Raw genomic sequence first — 12,134 nt, 5'->3', positions numbered from 1 at the left:
ACTCGGTATAATCGAAGTAGCTAGTAGCAGTAGCGGTCTCTTAGATAGCACTATATATAAGTATTAGGTCGTCGCTATCGTCTATTCTACTGCTAGTTCTACTAGTTCTACTAGTTCTACTAGTTCTACTAGTTCTACTAGTTCTACTAGTTCTACTAGCTCTACTAGCTCTACTAGCTCTACTAGCTCTACTAGCTCTACTAGCTCTACTAGTATCGTAAACTAGGTTACGATTAGCATCGTTAGACTATAGCATGTCTAGGTCTGCGAGTGCTACGCTATATAGTATGCCGCTAGCTATAGTATAGAAGCCGAGATTGCTACTACTACTACTACTACTATCGTCTGCGCCTAATGCCTAGATATATCCTACTAGTAGTAGACCGTCGCCTAACTAAGGAAAGCTATTAGCATCTATATATAGCTTATCTGCCTTATTAATAGCCCTAGCACCGAGTAGACTACGATCTCCGCTATGTCCGTTAAGTCCGTAGCTACGAGCATTAGCACTATTAATGCTATCGACGCTATTATTGCCTGCCTCGTTTGTACTTATAGTTACATACCGAGAACGAGCGCTATAAGCTTCATTTAACGCCTTAATCGCTAGTACTAGCTTACTAATACTAATCTGCTAAATATCGTCCGATAGGATACGATTATCCTCGGGAGAATCCTTACTAACTAGCTGTCGCTCTATAAGGCTATCTCGGAACAGCTTATCGGCTATACTTAGTATATCGGTTACGGCGTTCTTGTTAGTATAGTAATTAGTACCTTTAACACCGATCGCGGATATAAACATCTTCTTTAATGCTCGAGCTACGCGGCGATTACCGGCCTTCTTACGAGCGATAGTAGCTATATTATAGGTCGAGTTACTAAAGTAGTTTAGGTCTAGAGTTAGGTCGTTATTAATAAGCTCGATTTCCTTATCTATAGCGATGCCTTTACCTTCCTTACCCGAGGGATTTACGATAGAGATAGCTATTAATGCTCGACGTAACGGCTAATCCTATTCGAGTAACTAGCGGAATTCTAGTATATACTTCGCGTAGTTAGTCTAGTTAGTTCTAAGGAATAGAACGATAAGGTAGTCTACTATACGCTTTAAGTAACCGACATCTATTTTCCGGATAGCAGTACGTAATACGCATTATTATTAGCTCCTCGATCTGTATAAGCAAGCGGTATATAGTAGTATAATTAGCATCCTAGATAAGGACCTTATCCTTACTAATATACTTATTCTACTATACCTCCTTAGTAAACGCCTTAGTCTAGATGTTCTCGACTATTTATAGATACTACCCCGGCTCGAGATTAGAGATAGCGACCTTTAGTACCTCGATCCGGCTCTTCGACTTATCGGAATAGTCTAAAAAACCCTACGAGTCTATCTTATACTAGAAGCAGGTAGTAATACGGCTGCGGAACATACGATATAGTAGGTTTAAGATAAGGAAGTATTTAGGGTTCTCTTTACTAATACCTTTTATCGTATAGAATAAGGTATCGCCGACTAAGGAATAGGCAAGCTATACTTTATCGGAATTCTTATTAAAGTAGGTCTTAACGATGCCGTACGCTTTGTTTATATAGACATGTAGCTAGCTAGGCACGATTACGCCCTAGTCGTATCGATTATACGGGCGCTCCGACTCGACGCCTTCCGCTTAATAGCTATTAAAACGGGCACAAGTTATCTAGTCTTCGACGATTAGATATAGCCGACTCTTCTTATTGCGCGCGGCAATCTGTTTAGTAGAGTTGCTAGGTTGTAGCTAATATCCGAAGTCCTTATCCTTATCTAGCTATATATTATCGAGGAAGATATCCTTTAGAACCTCCTTAGATCTAGCAATCGATACCTTATCGTTTATTAATAGCTTTATTAGGACGAGATTAGTAGCTTCTTCTAGGTCTATAATATCGATTATTAGCTATATAAAGCGTTCGGTTTTAGTGCCCGGACGGAGATGCTTAGTGCTAATTCCGAGTGCTATATCGAGACTCTACGTAATAGTCGACTAATATCGTATCTCGAAATCGTAACCCTCGAACACACTCTTTAGCTCTAGTCTAAATACGATACCTAATGCCTAGTCGACATAGTATAACGAGAGGTGCTTATAGGTTCTATACTTCGCGTCCTCGGCAAGATTTCCTAGGATGTGTTTATAGCTAAGCTCCGAGTTTAAATTAATTGTGTCCTTAGTCAAACCTTCTGCTAGAATACGCTCGTTAATACCGATATAGGAGGTAGTTATATTTAGCATCTCCGTACGGTTACCCTGCTTCTAGACGCCCTTGCGATTCTTCTACTTAACTAGGTTATCGTATACCGAGAAACTCCGCTTATCTCGAGCTATTACGATTATACGCTAGTCCTAAACTGCCTCTGTCTTTAGCATTAGTGCCTGAATCGTGCGAGCGGCACTAGACAGGCCTATATTGTTAATAACACTAATTATATAGTATAGCATACTACTAGTAACTAGGTATAGGCTAAATTGCTTACCGAATATAGAAGCCTTCTTTAAGGAGATCGAGCGAGTAGCTATTTGTGTTGTTACTATAATGCGCTTACGGAGGCGGTCCTGCTTGTACGGAGGCGACTCGTTCGTAGTCTTATCGAGTAGGATCTTCTTATTCGGAAGTAGCTTACATAGAAGATTTACCTAGGTTAGTATAGTGTCTTCGATAATACTATATATCTCCTATAGGTTAACCTCCTTTATCGAATCTTCCGGTTTGTACTAGTTAAAGAATAGCTTACTAATAAATTGTAAGCTTCTTAAGTTCGTTATAAATAACTCGAGCTAAGATAATATGCTTATATTTAAGGGTAGCTATAGACTAGCGGATATAGTTGCGATAAGTCCTATTTAGCTTCTCGCTATAACTATTAAAGATTATTATCTACTGCTTAGGCGGGAGCCTAGTACGCTTTATCTCTCCGAAGATGTTAACGTACTTCTACTCGCGGGTACGACGCTAACTACGAACGCGTTAAGTGCCTCGAGTAGTCCTATTCTATTAAATACGTCGCTAAGGGCTAGTAGCGGCGGCGGCGGCAGCGGCGGCGGCGAGTCGAGTCTGCTATCGAGTCTAGCGGCGTAGCACTATAGCTGCGCTAGTATATTCCGTATTTTCCTTATTCGCGAGTTTATTACAATTATCCTCCTCGATATCGCTAAATAGATCGATAGCCTCGTTTTCTTCGATAGAAGCCTCCTCCGCCTTTTCTAGTATAACATTATTATCGCTAAGATCCTCCTACTTATATGTTTCCGCCTTATATATATCCTTATTAGCGACCGCCTAGAATAGGGCCTCTCTACGTACCTCTTCGTCGATAGTAGCCTCTTCGTCGATAGTAGCCTCTTCGTCGATAGTAGCCTCTTCGTCGATAGCGGCCTCCTTATTAGTAGCTATCTAGCGCTCTACCTCGATATGTTACTAGTCTATATTAAGCGTAGCTTATATACTAGCATCTGCCTTAAAATCTAGATTTAATTTAGATAATAGCTTAGACAACTTATTCGGATATAGATTTAGCGGTAGGCTAGAAAGCGTACTTAGTAGGTCTAGTAGGTCGGAGTCTAGTAAGTCGACGTCGGATATATTAGCGGTAGATGCGAGTAGTAGATGCGAGTAGTAGATGCAAGTAGTAGATATAAGTAGTAAATACGAGTAGTAGATACAAGGCGGAAGAAGCTAAGAGTAAGAGGAAGAAGAAGAAGAAGAAGGGCGGCAGCCCGCTATTATACCCGTAGCTTAAAGCGGCAAAGCCCTATTGCCTTTAGGCCTACTTAAATAAAGAGCGTATAAATAAGGCCTTTTTTTCGAATTACTAATAGCGATATACGATATACGATATACGATATACGATATACGATACACGATATACGACATACGATATACGATATACGATATATAGAGATAGTCTACCTTAACGCGTATCCGAAGCTAAATAAGACTATGTTTTACGAGGTTTCTTAGCGCGACAAACGACGGCCTATAAGAAGCCGCCTATAGAAGGCCGCCTATACGTAGGATCTTCTATCGCTTAATGTATAACCGAGAATAGTTAGTAGATAATATGCTAGTGCTAGTGCTAGTGCTAGTGCTAGCTTTTAGTGCTAGCTTTTAGTAATAGCTAAGTAACCTCCGCTACTTAGACATAATACAATAACACTACGCTCTATATAAATATAGCTTATATTAAAGTAATTAAGAATTAGCTATTCTAGAACCTCCGAGTTATTACTTGTCGAGATCCGAAGGTCTCATTTTGAGTACCTAGCTTAGCTCCGCTTAAGAGCTAGTAGATAGTAGGCATACATTTTCTCGATATATAGCTTATATAAACAGTACTTAGGATTAGCTAGTCTATAACCTCCTAGTTATAGACGTATATATTTCCTATATTAGATATTAGGTAGCAGCGCTCTATAACAATCCGTCGTATACGTATATCTGCCCGTAGTAAGGATTGCTTGTTTTCTTTGCAACTATATATCGCATTTAAATATTATATATATAGAATAACTTAGAAATAGTAGGGCTATAATATGTATGCATCAAATTATAGTATTCTACGCTAGTTGGTGATCTTTTATTTTTATAAGGATAATACTATAGATTTAGCACATTTGTCCTTAGACCCTTGCTAGCGTAAGGAGGTTAGTATAGTTTAGTATATAGGTGTGTAGGTCTAGTCGCGTAGTAGTCCGATATAGAATAGTTAGAGGTAGAAGCTGGAAGGGTAGTTGGAAGGTAGAAGGTACTAAAGGTAGTAGTTAGAAAGAGCCCACCACCTGCTACACTAAAAACCTCCTTGCGCTCAAACAGCAAGGGGCTAAAACGGAGATAGGTTCAGAGGTGGAGAGCTGAGGCATGGAGAATTTGTCGCGCCTCTCGAACCACGTTGCTCGAGCACACTTCATCTTGTCAATCCTCAAATACTGCGGTATTCTGATGCTATTCTAGACTGCGCCCATGAAGGATATCATCGGTCATATTCCATCTCTCGTGACGCAAACGCATGTTGAAGCAGCAAGCTGTTACGAGCCAAAATGGTACCTTACCCTCTAATTCGTCGTGATTATAGCTACCAGAGTGCTCAATGCGCTTGTATGCACTGTTTCTGCTGGCACGAACAAGATATATATGTTCAATGTCTGTCATCAGACAAGACACATATCCATATCCATATCAGATCGTAAGGTTTCGGCTACCGGGATTTGTATGCCAACCTAAATGTGATCGCCGCAGGTGAGTGGGGCATGAATCCTACCACCGGCCGGCTGCCAACTACCACTTGACTTGACTGCTGCTGCCTTGCTTGCTGCACGTTGCTTCTCCTGACCGCTCCTAGTGATATTCGGAGGCAGCATTTGCAATTTTGTGAAGTCCATGAACAGACCCTAGAGCACCCAGTCTCTCGCCAGCGAACCGCTCGACCTCGAGGATGGTGGCCCCCATGGCGGCGAAGGGCAAGTAACTCCGAGTGTTCCAGTCGCACATGCAAGTGGCCGCCACATCGAAGTGGTCTCGTGTCACTGTCTTCTGTTGTTGGCCGGCTGCCACACGCTCTTCCACAACTCAATCAATCAAGGCTAACATGGATCGTACATCAGGCATCATCCTTTCCATCGGCATTATTGCTGCCCTCGGCCTCGCCGTAATCGAGAATCCGCAGGTGAAAGAATGGCTTGAACAGCAACGGCGAAAGGTCGCAGAACTGCTTCGGCAAATCGGCGAGGACCTAGATCCACAATCACGGAGGCAAGCAGAGGCCTTTGCCTTTGAGGGCCGAACGATCGCAGACGATGAGAAGCTACGGCGCGAGGCTGAGGGCAGCAGGGAGGCTGCGGCTCTGGCAACAGGAAGGTCATTCTCAAATGCGAGTACAATCAGGCGGATCCCTGTGAAAGGCCCTACAGATCCCGACGAGGCAGAAGAGCGACGAAGGAAAGGTCGAGAATATCTTGCACGACGAAATCAGCAACTGTACGATCTCCAGCAGAGACGTAAGGCTGCCGCTAAAGCTGCTGGTGCCGAGAGTCCTCCCACACCCACTTTCGACGAATTGGTCGACTCACAGGGTAATTTGAAAGGCTCCACAGTGGTCAATAAGAGGGAGCTGCCATTACCGCCGCAGATGGAGCCCTTGCCGGAACCGGTCGTGGAGGACATGCGACAAGTTGAACGCCATCTCGCCCAGCCTATCGCAGAATCAAGCTCTGCTGGCGCGAGTGGATGGTCTTGGGGTTCTTCGCTTGCAAATCCGTTTGCCGACGAGTATGCGATTGACAGAAGCCTTACACCGAAACCGCCCGTGCCACCAAAGATCGAGCTTGATCATGTCGACCCGATGCCTATGGATGACAGAGCACCAGCACCACCCATACCTGTACCAAGAACCTTTCCGCCTCAGACAACTGAGCACCGGCCAGAGCAGCAGCATCAGATTAGTACTGAAGGCTTGTCTTATGAAGAACAGCTTGCCATTGCATTGTCCCTATCTGATCAAGAAAGCTCGCCCAGACGACATCCCGAGCTAGAAGAAGATGATGACCTGAGGGCTGCGATTGCTGCAAGTCTCAAGGACATGAGCTCCCAACAGCCGGCGCAAGTCACGATGAATAACGGATCTCTTACACCGAGAGCGCTTCCCGCAGACTTGCAGCCACTTGTTGATCTCACACCCTCATCGCCTCCTACTGCGCCCAGATTGCTTCGCGAACATTGGGTGGAACTATTCGATCGACAATTCTCGCCATCCAGGGAGCCACTTTCTCTAGCGTCGCAAAGCACTGGTGCCCTCTCTGAAGCGTCCGATGAACTTTATAGGATCACTCCTGAGCTCACCAAAGCACGTCTTGCAAGTCACAATGCGCAACAGTATGTGCCCACTCCTTCGTTAGCCGTGAGCTCATCGTTGCCATTTGATCCTGTCCGCGAGGCTGCTGGCCTACAACCTGCTCAGGATGTTACGGACACCAGTTTCTACTCTGCACCTAGCGAAGTCTCTGCTCCCCCTAGCTCTGCCACCTTCGATCGGGACACGCCACAGCTCATTGACGTGTCCGAAGATGCTCCACAAGAAGGCCAGCGCACACCTACATCCTACACTCACTCTTCATTTGGACTTCAGACAGAGTCCGATTCTGAGACCTGGGCCTCCGCCTCGACCTCGGCCCCGCCATCACGCACGGCCTCACGAACCGCTTCACCGCCACGCAGTGAGACTTCCGGCATTGAAGTCATTGACCTGGTCGAAGATAGTGATGTCGATATGCTGTCAGAGGAAGGCGATGGTGTTGCGACGCCTGATAGCTGGTCGGAAGTAGGCTCGCGTGATGGAGAGAGTGATATGGAGCGCGATAGCCGGCATCAGCCAGCCGCTGCATAAACAGCCGGCAAGCTCTTGACTTCCTTCCCTGCAGGATTGTCGTATTTTGCCTATGATGAATTTATAGTTTTCCAAGTTGGACTTTCGGAGAGGAATTCATACACTTCGTTGCTTATACTCGGCCAGCCTTTCAAAGACCTGTTTTCCATTCCATAGCTCTCCACTCCCCGCTGGCTGTGCAAGCTTAGGCATGCCGGTCTGCTCTATGCAGAAACTGGCTGCCACACTTCCCCACCTTGCTGCCTCTACAAAATCCAGATTTGTGCGTGCTAGACCTACTGCGAGGCCGCCCAGAAAGCCGTTGCCACCACCTGTAGGATCGACGACTCTACTTGCGTTGGTATGATATGCCGGCAGCCATTTCCTCGAAGTTCTCGAAAGCACGAAACAGCCTGCAGCCCCACTTCTCACCACAACTGCCCCTGAGTTCTCCGGTCCTATTCCATGTTCCAGAAATCTCTGAGCATGGTTTTCGATAGCTGTCTTGACCACTTTGGCGTTATGTGTAAAGGCAAACATACTTGCGAGCTCATCATGGTTGGGGCTGATCACATCGACGTATTTGAGTGCCTGAAAGGTGTTTTGAAGCTCGGAGGGAGTGCAGAGATCCGGAACAGGCTCCCAGATTATAATCGGTCTAGGGTGATGGGGTCCGGAAAGGGCTTCACGTTTGGCAAGGATGCCTTCAACTTGATCGATACATCGTAAAGGGCTGCATATCAAATGAAAAGACCTTGAGGCTAGCAGAGTCGGTGTCAAGTCATCTGCTGTCAGTCGTTTCTTCTATTGATTCAAAGCAAGCATGTCAGTTCACGTGGTAGCTAAGCAAATCGGTGCAGACTCACCTCAGTCAAGTACCTGAAATCTCGGTGCTCATTACCACTGTAGCCATTCCATCCTCTCGTTGTCAGTGCTGGTCGATCTCGGAATAACGCACCAGTCTGCCAGGATTCGATTACCGAACGCAGCTCGGCTGGGAAGTCGGTTCCAGCATCTACTATCCAGCCTACCGATTTCGACTGTGGAGGCGGCGAGAAGAGCCTGGCACCTATGGCTGAGAAGGTTCCTGCTCCGCCAATGACATTTTTCTGGGGAGTCTGATCTTTTGCATTGGGTGGTGGATAGATGTCGTCTGTTGCAGTCATTCGCCATTGTTGGACTTGGTGAATTGTTCGGACGGCCTTGCACTTACCAATGATGAACATGCCCAAGGTACAGAAATCGATCTGAACATGATGGCCATTTCCAGGCTTCGGCTCTGCGTTGACGACGTCTTTGATGTCCATGGCGACTGTCAGACGTAGAAAACAGCAATGGTGTCAAGATGATCGTTCTTGTCCTTGCTGAGTGGCAGCCAACAGCTGGCAATGCTTCGGGAATACTACACTGCACTCTCGAGTAGAAGTCGTGGTCCCAGGTAACCATAGCGTGAAGTTCATCTTGAGCCGAGGAGGTTGGAGCTCGTTGGTGTCATGTCTTGCTGCCGGTATGTGTGGCAGTGTGTAGCTAATGACAGCGATCGCACACGAGCGGCCACATGGCGGAGGAGGAGGAGGAGCTCGTCGGCGAGTATTGACACGGACGAGAGAAACAGAAACAGAGTTGTGGCGCACCGGCGCAAGGTTTAAAGGTTAGGACTATTCTAGTTCTAGGATAGGTCAGGCCCGAGCATGGCATGGCATGGCATGGCATCCTCAGGATCAAGCTCAAAGTTGGAGGCTTCATCTTACAACATTCTCCCGCTGCACATTATTATTCATTGACGAATTCTGTCTGCGCATTCGCCCGCGACGACGACGTATCGTTCTGCCCTCTGCAAATAGCCACGCACGATCGGCGATTCGACACCCTTGCACGACCCAGCAAACGGAAGCAGCAGCAGCAGCAGTGTCAGCTGGCCAAACAGCGGCAGTGGAGGGTGAAGAATGGCTGCACCTTCGACTCAAGGCATGAACAACCTCACAACCCTGATCAAGAGGTATGCGCTTGCCCTTGCGCTCTATCACACCAATTCCTCTCGATCGTTACTGAACAAGTCGCCTACTCCTTTCGCCTCTCTCTGCCAGCATGGAGAGCAAACCTCGATTCAGCAGTGGCAGCTCCATCGCTGTCGTGCATACAGACAACCCACTGACGCATTTCATCCGCAGACTTGAGGCTGCCACATCACGACTCGAAGACATCGCCTCTTCAGCGCAGTCGTTCGAACCACAATCGCAGACCAATGGCGTTGCTTCAGGAGCAAGTGCTGCTGGCACCAAGCCGTCCGCCAGCGCTCCTGAACTGCCTGTCGTCGCACCCTCTGTCAGCCAACAAACAGCGAAAGCTATCTCCGATCCTCTTCCGCCCGCCATCAGTGATATGGATCAATTGATCGACAATGAGGTCAAGTCATTTATCGATTCGAGCAAGGGATTAGACCCATTGGTGAAAGAGCAGGCGGCAGCAGTGGCAAAGGGCTTTGCAGACCAGAGACGATTCTTGCTTGTGACCACCAAGGCGAAGCGACCGGATCAGTCATCGCAGACCTTCATGGATCTCCTCAAAGATCTGCAGCAAGACCTTGGGACGGCTGGAGACATTAAAGACAGCAACCGCGGTTCTGCTATGAAAGAGCATCTAGCCATGGTCGCTGAAGGAATAAGCACTCTTCAATGGCTCGTGATGGACGGACAGCCTGCTGATGTGGTGGGAGAGATGATTGGCGGAGCACAGATGTATGGCAATCGAATCCTGAAGACCTACAAGGAGGGAGACCAGACGCATATCAAGTTTGTCCGATCCTACGAGGCCCTGCTCAAAGCTCTGCAGGCATATATCAAGAAGCATTACCCTAAGGGTGTGACATGGAATTCGGCGGGTGTCGACGCTGCCCAAGCTCTACGTGATATCGATGAGAAGCCCACAGCGAATGGTGTACCCGCTCCTGCTCCATCTCCAGGTGGCGCTCCTCCACCACCGCCGCCTCCGCTACCAAACTTTGACAACCAAGCTCCACCTCCGCCCCCACCTCCGGGAGCACCTCCAGCGTCTAAGGGAGCGGGCGACATGGGTGCCGTTTTTGATCAGCTCAACAGAGGTGAGGCCGTGACGGCTGGCCTAAAGAAAGTGGACAAGAGCCAGATGACGCATAAGAACCCGTCACTTCGCGCTAGCTCTACTGTACCTGAGAAAGGCGATATCAACCGGTCCAGGAGTCCGGGTCCCGAGATCAAGCCAAAGCCGACGAGCATGCGCCAGAACAGTACTGCTTCGCACAAGTCTCAGCAAAAGAAAGAAGGCAAGAAAGAACTTGACGGAAACAAGTGGCTGATTGAGAACTTCGACTCGCCCTCAGGACCTATCGAAGTCGATGTTGAGATCACCCAGTCTATCCTGATCACGAAATGCAAAAACACAACAATCATCCTCAAGGGCAAAGCGAACGCTGTCTCAATTGACAACTCCCCACGCGTACAAATACTGGTCGATACACTTGTCTCTTCCGTCGATGCCATCAAATGCCCGAACTTCGCCATCCAGATTACGAACACTGTCCCAACGATCCAGCTCGATCAGGTCGACGGCGCTACAGTGTACCTCGGTGCAGAGAGCTTGAACACCGAGGTTTACACCAGTAAATGTAGCTCGATAAATGTTGTTCTGCCACCAGAGAAGGAGGAAGACGACAGCAAGGAATGTCCTCTGCCTGAACAGATCCGTACATTCGTCAAAGACGGCCGGCTCATGAGTGAAATTGTGGAGCATGCGGGTTGAATGTAATGGTAGGAGCAAGACGTACGTGTACTTGGATAGAGAGAGACTCCTGCGATCGAGCGCTTCATCTATTGAGGAACAGTTTAACCTCAAAGAGCCGCCAAACAATGTCCTCGCAGTGCTCCTGCCTCGAATCGACTAACCAATTGTAGGAACCGTGGAGATGGGCGAGAACCACGTTCGATCATACGAAAGCATAGTCTATGCTTAATCGTTCAGACATCGGCAAGGATGGCGACCTTTATGCCAGGGCCTTTCGAGAGTCTTGTCACAATAATGGGAGCGCAGTCATCGTCCTTTCATCCATGTGAGACTGCCTGGCGAAGACCAGCATGCAAGCCTCAATCTGCTGCGTGGTGTCTCGCGGTATAATTATGGACATTTGAGGAATTGTCCGGCCAGCGGGCTTGCTTATTAGAATCAATCGATTCTCGAATCTTCTCATGCTGTAGAATAGTCAGCGCGCCGACTCATGCGCGCACAGTCACATCGCTGTGATTCAAAAATCAATGCGCGCTCGGGGCGAAGACTTGACTTTGACATCGCTCTGTGGTCGCTCGCGCAAAGACTCAAGTCTCAGTTCATCCCAGGGCTTCTCACGCGGCAGCCTCGTGTCGTGGCGGTGCGTTCCGATTCCGATCGACGTCATGCTCGCGGCAACTCTGGCATTCTTGATTCGAGCTCATCATCACGCGAACACCACCACACCTGCTTGATCTTGGACTTCTCACCACGCGCCCCGCCCCTTGCTCCTGCCTACCCACCGACGGCGCTCTTCCCACGCTCGCCTCGTCTTCAGCAACCCTCGCAAGCGCTGCGGTAGCGATCACAAAGAGGCTTGGAAGACAGCATCATCCGGCTTTGTCATTATTCAGCACAAACCCCACCAGCAAACACATTCTAGCTTCGCGCGTGCCCTTGTCGCTCACCTAAGTACAGGCCACGACTACGATTC

At 47.8% G+C, this 12,134-nt stretch overlaps 5 protein-coding genes across 5 annotated transcripts; 3 read left to right on the top strand and 2 right to left on the bottom strand.

Annotated features, from left to right (window-relative positions):
• Positions 1-5,004: 5,004 nt before the first annotated feature.
• Positions 5,005-5,231, top strand: MYCFIDRAFT_171887 (uncharacterized protein; the record flags this gene model as incomplete). Its single annotated transcript, XM_007925291.1, has 2 exons — positions 5,005-5,084; positions 5,117-5,231. 2 exons carry the CDS (start codon positions 5,005-5,007, stop codon positions 5,229-5,231), a joined length of 195 nt encoding a protein of 64 aa, XP_007923482.1.
• A 30-nt stretch (positions 5,232-5,261) lies between these two features.
• On the bottom strand, positions 5,262-5,490 carry MYCFIDRAFT_171886 (uncharacterized protein; the record flags this gene model as incomplete). Its single annotated transcript, XM_007925290.1, has 2 exons — positions 5,262-5,432; positions 5,470-5,490. The coding sequence occupies 2 exons, from the start codon at positions 5,488-5,490 to the stop codon at positions 5,262-5,264; spliced, it is 192 nt and encodes a 63-aa protein (XP_007923481.1).
• A 40-nt stretch (positions 5,491-5,530) lies between these two features.
• MYCFIDRAFT_171885 (uncharacterized protein) lies at positions 5,531-7,423 on the top strand (the record flags this gene model as incomplete). The annotated part of the gene is made up of 1 exon (XM_007925289.1): positions 5,531-7,423. One exon carries the CDS (start codon positions 5,531-5,533, stop codon positions 7,421-7,423), a length of 1,893 nt encoding a protein of 630 aa, XP_007923480.1.
• A 33-nt stretch (positions 7,424-7,456) lies between these two features.
• On the bottom strand, positions 7,457-8,959 carry MYCFIDRAFT_59298 (uncharacterized protein). Its single transcript, XM_007924433.1, has 3 exons — positions 8,616-8,959; positions 8,269-8,555; positions 7,457-8,206 (listed from the first exon to the last, which is right to left on the bottom strand). The coding sequence occupies exons 1-3, from the start codon at positions 8,707-8,709 to the stop codon at positions 7,520-7,522; spliced, it is 1,068 nt and encodes a 355-aa protein (XP_007922624.1). The 5' UTR covers positions 8,710-8,959; the 3' UTR covers positions 7,457-7,519.
• Positions 8,960-9,239: 280 nt separating this feature from the next.
• On the top strand, positions 9,240-11,267 carry MYCFIDRAFT_214102 (uncharacterized protein). Its single transcript, XM_007925288.1, has 2 exons — positions 9,240-9,401; positions 9,574-11,267. Exons 1-2 carry the CDS (start codon positions 9,349-9,351, stop codon positions 11,177-11,179), a joined length of 1,659 nt encoding a protein of 552 aa, XP_007923479.1. The 5' UTR covers positions 9,240-9,348; the 3' UTR covers positions 11,180-11,267.
• Positions 11,268-12,134: the final 867 nt, after the last annotated feature.

Source organism: Pseudocercospora fijiensis (assembly GCF_000340215.1).
Source record: "Pseudocercospora fijiensis CIRAD86 unplaced genomic scaffold MYCFIscaffold_2, whole genome shotgun sequence".
Taxonomy (NCBI): Eukaryota; Fungi; Ascomycota; class Dothideomycetes; order Mycosphaerellales; family Mycosphaerellaceae; genus Pseudocercospora; species Pseudocercospora fijiensis.
The sequence above is the reverse complement of the archived record's forward strand: the minus strand, read 5'-3'. Positions and strand labels throughout refer to the sequence as shown.

Bases quoted from the DNA above. Each gene is read 5' to 3' on its own strand.
- MYCFIDRAFT_214102 (XM_007925288.1), top strand. From the start codon at position 9,349: ATGGCTGCACCTTCGACTCAAGGCATGAACAACCTCACAACCCTGATC. The intron at 9,402-9,573 runs GTATGCGCTTGC...TTTCATCCGCAG, and splicing joins CTCACAACCCTGATCAAGAG to ACTTGAGGCTGCCACATCAC.
- MYCFIDRAFT_59298 (XM_007924433.1), bottom strand. From the start codon at position 8,709: ATGGACATCAAAGACGTCGTCAACGCAGAGCCGAAGCCTGGAAATGGC. The intron at 8,556-8,615 runs GTAAGTGCAAGG...TGACTGCAACAG, and splicing joins CTTGGGCATGTTCATCATTG to ACGACATCTATCCACCACCC. The intron at 8,207-8,268 runs GTGAGTCTGCAC...TTGAATCAATAG, and splicing joins ATTTCAGGTACTTGACTGAG to AAGAAACGACTGACAGCAGA.